At 43.5% G+C, this 4,625-nt stretch overlaps 1 protein-coding gene across 1 annotated transcript; it reads right to left on the bottom strand.

Annotated features, from left to right (window-relative positions):
• Positions 1-1,224: 1,224 nt before the first annotated feature.
• Positions 1,225-4,148, bottom strand: LOC112255304 (RING finger protein 223-like). The gene is made up of 2 exons (XM_024428317.1): positions 3,493-4,148; positions 1,225-1,306 (listed from the first exon to the last, which is right to left on the bottom strand). Exons 1-2 carry the CDS (start codon positions 4,146-4,148, stop codon positions 1,225-1,227), a joined length of 738 nt encoding a protein of 245 aa, XP_024284085.1.
• Positions 4,149-4,625: the final 477 nt, after the last annotated feature.

The following is a 4,625-nucleotide window of genomic DNA, read 5'->3' as shown; positions in this document are numbered from 1 at the left end:
GTAGGACTATTGTTCACTTTTCGCACCTTCCAATATTTAATGAGTTGAACAATTGAATATGGCAACTTTCAGGATGAATCAAACCACTGTATTTTTGATTCACCAATTCACCTACCCCTAAATAAATATACAAGATCAGAGTATTTTTTTAACCACCAATTGGTGCTGAAAAGGAGATGGATATGCGTGTATTTATATGGCTTTCTTTCATTGATCCCTAATATTCTGAACCCTCCATATAGTGCCTTCAGAAAGTATTTACAACACCTTGACTTTTTCCACATGTTGTTGTTACAAGGTGGGTAAAATTGATTCGTAATTTTTTTGTCAACGATCTACACAAAATGGAAGAAAAATTCTAACATTTGTAAAAACAATACATGAAAAATGAAACACTAAAATATCTTGATTACATAAGTATTCAACCCATGTTAGAATCGTCCTTGGTGAACCCTTGGTCAGAACCCTTGGTTAGAATCACCCTAGAATCACCCTTGGCAGTGATTAGAGCTGTGAATCTTTCTGGGTAAGTCTCTAAGAGCTTTACACACCTGGACTGTACAATACAGTATTCAGACCCCTTCAATTTTTCCACATTTTGTTACGTTACAGCCTTATTCTAAAATGGATTAAATTAAATGTTTCCCCAGATCAATCGACACACAACCCCATAATGACAAAACGAAAACAGGTTTTGAGCTCAGGTGCATCTTGTTTCCATTGATCATCCTTAAGATGTTTCTATAACTTGGAGTCCACTTGTGGTAAATTCAATTGATTGGACATGATTTAGAAAGGCACATACCTGTCTAAGTGGTCTCACAGTTGACAGTGTATGTCAGAGGTCAAGGAATTGGTCAAAGGAATTGTCCGTAGAGCTCCGAGACAGGATTGTGTTGAGGCACAGATCTGGGGAAGGGCACCAAAAGAATTCTGCAGCATTAAAGGTCCCCAAGAACACAGTGGCCTCCATCATTCTTTTTGCAATGTAAGTAAAATGCGCTGTCAGTGTTCAAATGTTCTGTGCATTGTTGTGTGCACTGTGATGCCTTTTAAGCTAGTGGAAGCAAACATTTGTGTAAAGTCTCCAGGTCCAGACTGTCCTGCAGCAGTTACATGCTGTGTGTGTGCGCGTGTTCCTGCCAGTGGTGTGGCAGAGTCAGAGTGGGGCCTGGCCATTACCCATGTTATAAATAGACCTGTAGCAGTGATTCTGGCTGCTGGTCACATGTAGGGCCCTGCGCGGGCCATGGTCTGGGCGCCCTTCCACACTTGTAACATTTCAGTGCCATAAATATAAGCCACTCTGAAGTGGAAGAGGTAGGACAGGATCAATTGTATAATTACCCATTACCTTACACCAGTACTGCTTACACAATAATAGTGACCATATATCTAAACAGATGCAGCTCAGTCCCCTCCTGTACTCCCTGTTCACTCATGACTGCACAACTCCAACACCATCATTAAGTTTGCTGATGACACAACAGTGGTAGGCCTGATCACCGTCAACAACGAGACAGCCTATAGGGAGGAGGTCAGAGACCTGGCCGTGTGGTGCCAGGACAACAACCTCTCCCTCAACGTGATCAAGACAAAGGAGATGATTGTGGACTACAAGAAAAAGAGGACCAAGCATGCACCCATTCTCATCAACGGTGCTTCAGTGGAGCAGGTTGAGAGCTTCAAGTTCTTTGGTGTCCACATCACCAACAAACTAACATGGTCCAAGCACACCAAGACAGTCGTGAAGAGGGCACGTCAAAACCTATTCCCGCTCAGGAGACTAAAAAGATTTGGCATGGGTCCTCATATCCTCAAAAGGTTATACAGCTGCACCATCAAGAGTATCCTGACTGGTGGCATCACTGCCTGGTATGGCAACTGCTCGGCGGCCGACCACTTGGCACTACAGAGGGTAATGCGAACGGCCCAGTACATCACTGGGGCCGAGCTTCCTGCCATCCAGGACCTCTATACCAGGTGGTGTAAGAGGAAGGCACTAAAAATTGTCAAAGACTCCAGCCACACTAGTCATAGACTGTTTTCTCTGCTACCGCACGGCAAGCGGTACCGGTCCAAGAGGCTTCTAAACAGCTTCTAACCCCAAGCCAAAAAGACTCCTGAACACCTAATCAAATGGCTACCCAGACTATTTGCATTGTCCCCTACCTCTTTTACACAGCTGCTACTCTGTTGTTATCATCTATGCATAGTCACGTTAATAACTCTGCCTACATGTACATATTATCTCACCTAACCGGTGCCCACCACATTGACTGTACTGGTACCCCCCTGTATATAGTCTCGCTATTGTTATTTTACTGCTGCTATTTAATTACTTGTTACTTTTATTTCTTATTCTTATCCATCTTTTTTTTTAAAGTGCATTGTTGGTTAGGGGCTCGTAGTAAGCATTTCACTGTAAGGTCTACACCTGTTGTATTCGGCGCATATGACTAATAAAATTTGAATTGATAAGAAGAGGATGAGTTGGTGTGTCGACAAGGTAATATAGTTTGAGTTGGCGTCTTCGTGAACAAAGCATTATTATATTGACATGTCTGGCAATATGAAGTGATACCTTGAAGCACTGAATGTACATAGCTTGACATATGAGGTACAGTACTATAATAGAGCTGTGTCTGCTAATTGAAGGTAATAAATGTGTCAGTGTGAATTTGACACAAGAGCAACACATGTGTGCTGATTACTGTAGGCATTCTTATGGTTATCCTTCAAGGACATGCAAATACCATGATGTCATTGTCTTATCCAAAGAACCTACAACCCAAATTCTAGTTAGCCTACTGTTTGAATTTGGTACATGTTTTAAGCAAAAAAACATTTCACATCATATAAAACAATATCATATAAAACAAGAACCATATGAGGGAAAAGTCACATGCTTTAGTAAATAATTGACCATTAGCCTAATTTAAAACAATACATAAGGTTGATGATCAGGTTATAATCAACAACACGTTCAAGATCCTTCCACTTTTCTGTTCGATGCAGACTACAGTAGCGTGTCTTGAGGTAGTTGTCTGAAGAACCCTCCAGAAAAGCAAACAAGTGTATGTGACGCTAGCCTACAACAGTCCAATCTTGTAGGGAGAGACCAAATTAGTATATGGAGGTGGTTGCAAGTGGGATAATGCCCTAAAATGTTTATTCTGCCCTACTGAGCCCTTTACTTTATGTTCGTATTCTTATCTTTTGTTATTTCTTGTTGAATTGTCAAAAAGGAACCTGTAAGTAAGCCTTTCATTTGACGGTGTATACCATGTGTATCCTGTACATACGACTCGTAAAAAAACGTGAAACTGAAGGAATTATTTTAATAGCAAAAAATAAAAGTCCTTGGTAGCAAACAAAGCCAGCTTGTCTATTAGTCTCATCCTTTGGCAATCCTGAGAGAACATTTTGACAGTTTCCTGGTGTGTCAGTCCCAATATGACCTGCAATAAATGTGTCCACCCTGTGCTGTACATAGGGAGTGTCCCTGTCACTGTGGCAGCTATGTGACTGTGAAGGGTGTGGAGGCCTGCCCCACGACAGCGGGAGCCATGCTTTTGAAACAGCGAACCAATCCTGTGCTGAAGACAATGCAGCAGCCACATGATGACACACACCAGCATGATCAGTAGCACTGCGATCAGCACCAGCCGCTTCCAGTCTGAGAAGAGGCTGCAGAGGCATCGTCTGGCCCAGACGAGTCTCCTTCTGCCAGCCTCAGTCTGTCTGGACGCAGCCTCCTCCTGGATTATCCCGATGTTGATACAAATACAGGTGGAGGAGCCGTCCGGATGGAGAAGGTCAGGGCTGCCGGGGTTGGAGTAACACAGCTTCTTCCCACCCAGCCACACCTTCTCCTCCTGCTGCAGGTGGGTGGGCAGCCGGCCCAGCACCTCCAGACTTGTGAGGAGGGCTGGGGGGCCACTGGCGGGGATGGAGGTGGGATGCCTGCAGAGGGGGCAAGGGATCTGGCCCCTTTCCTGTTCCACAGACACGGCCATGACCCGGGTGACACACTCCAGGCAGAAGGTGTGGGTGCAGTCCAGCAGCTTGGGCGTCTTGAAGACATTGTCGTAGGTGTTGAAACAGATGAAGCACTCTGGCTTGTCCTCGCCAGAGGAAGGGTCCATCTCCTTCTCGAGCACTGGGTCCGGGGCCTGTGTGTGCCAGACCTCTCTCTGGTTCTGTTATGTACCTACAGGAAAAGATGCCAACGATAAATGTTTTGGTTTCAAACATAGGGTGACCGTTTTAAAATGTTTAGGTTGGTATTCTGTTTTGCTTGCACACCCTGAAGATAAAGAAAGGATAGGCTTATGTGTCCGATTAGCCTGTATCAATTTTACAAAAGGTTTTGGCACATTGATTCCTTGAGGTCAGTACAATACCAAGGCAAACATCGCTCTTCAAATATTACATAGAGATACACATTACCGATAAGACTATTTGTTCACTTTCTTCATGACTTGCTTCTCTTATCTTGTACTGAACATGTGTTCAATTTCATTGATTTAACTATGCCAACCAACCCTTAAACATTACCATCTTGGATTTTTTTTTGTGGTTGAATGTTTGGTTGTGTTAACATTTACGTTATTGTACATTAG

The sequence above is a fragment of the Oncorhynchus tshawytscha genome, linkage group LG07 (assembly GCF_018296145.1).
Source record: "Oncorhynchus tshawytscha isolate Ot180627B linkage group LG07, Otsh_v2.0, whole genome shotgun sequence".
Classification (NCBI taxonomy): domain Eukaryota; kingdom Metazoa; phylum Chordata; class Actinopteri; order Salmoniformes; family Salmonidae; genus Oncorhynchus; species Oncorhynchus tshawytscha.
This window is presented reverse-complemented; position numbering and strand designations above follow the sequence as displayed.

Excerpts from the sequence above, each read along its gene's own strand:
- LOC112255304 (XM_024428317.1), bottom strand. The coding sequence starts at position 4,148 with ATGGACCCTTCCTCTGGCGAGGACAAGCCAGAGTGCTTCATCTGTTTC. Across the intron at positions 1,307-3,492 it reads GTGACAGGGACACTCCCTAT|AGTGGCTTATATTTATGGCA; the intron begins GTACAGCACAGG and ends CTTCCACTTCAG.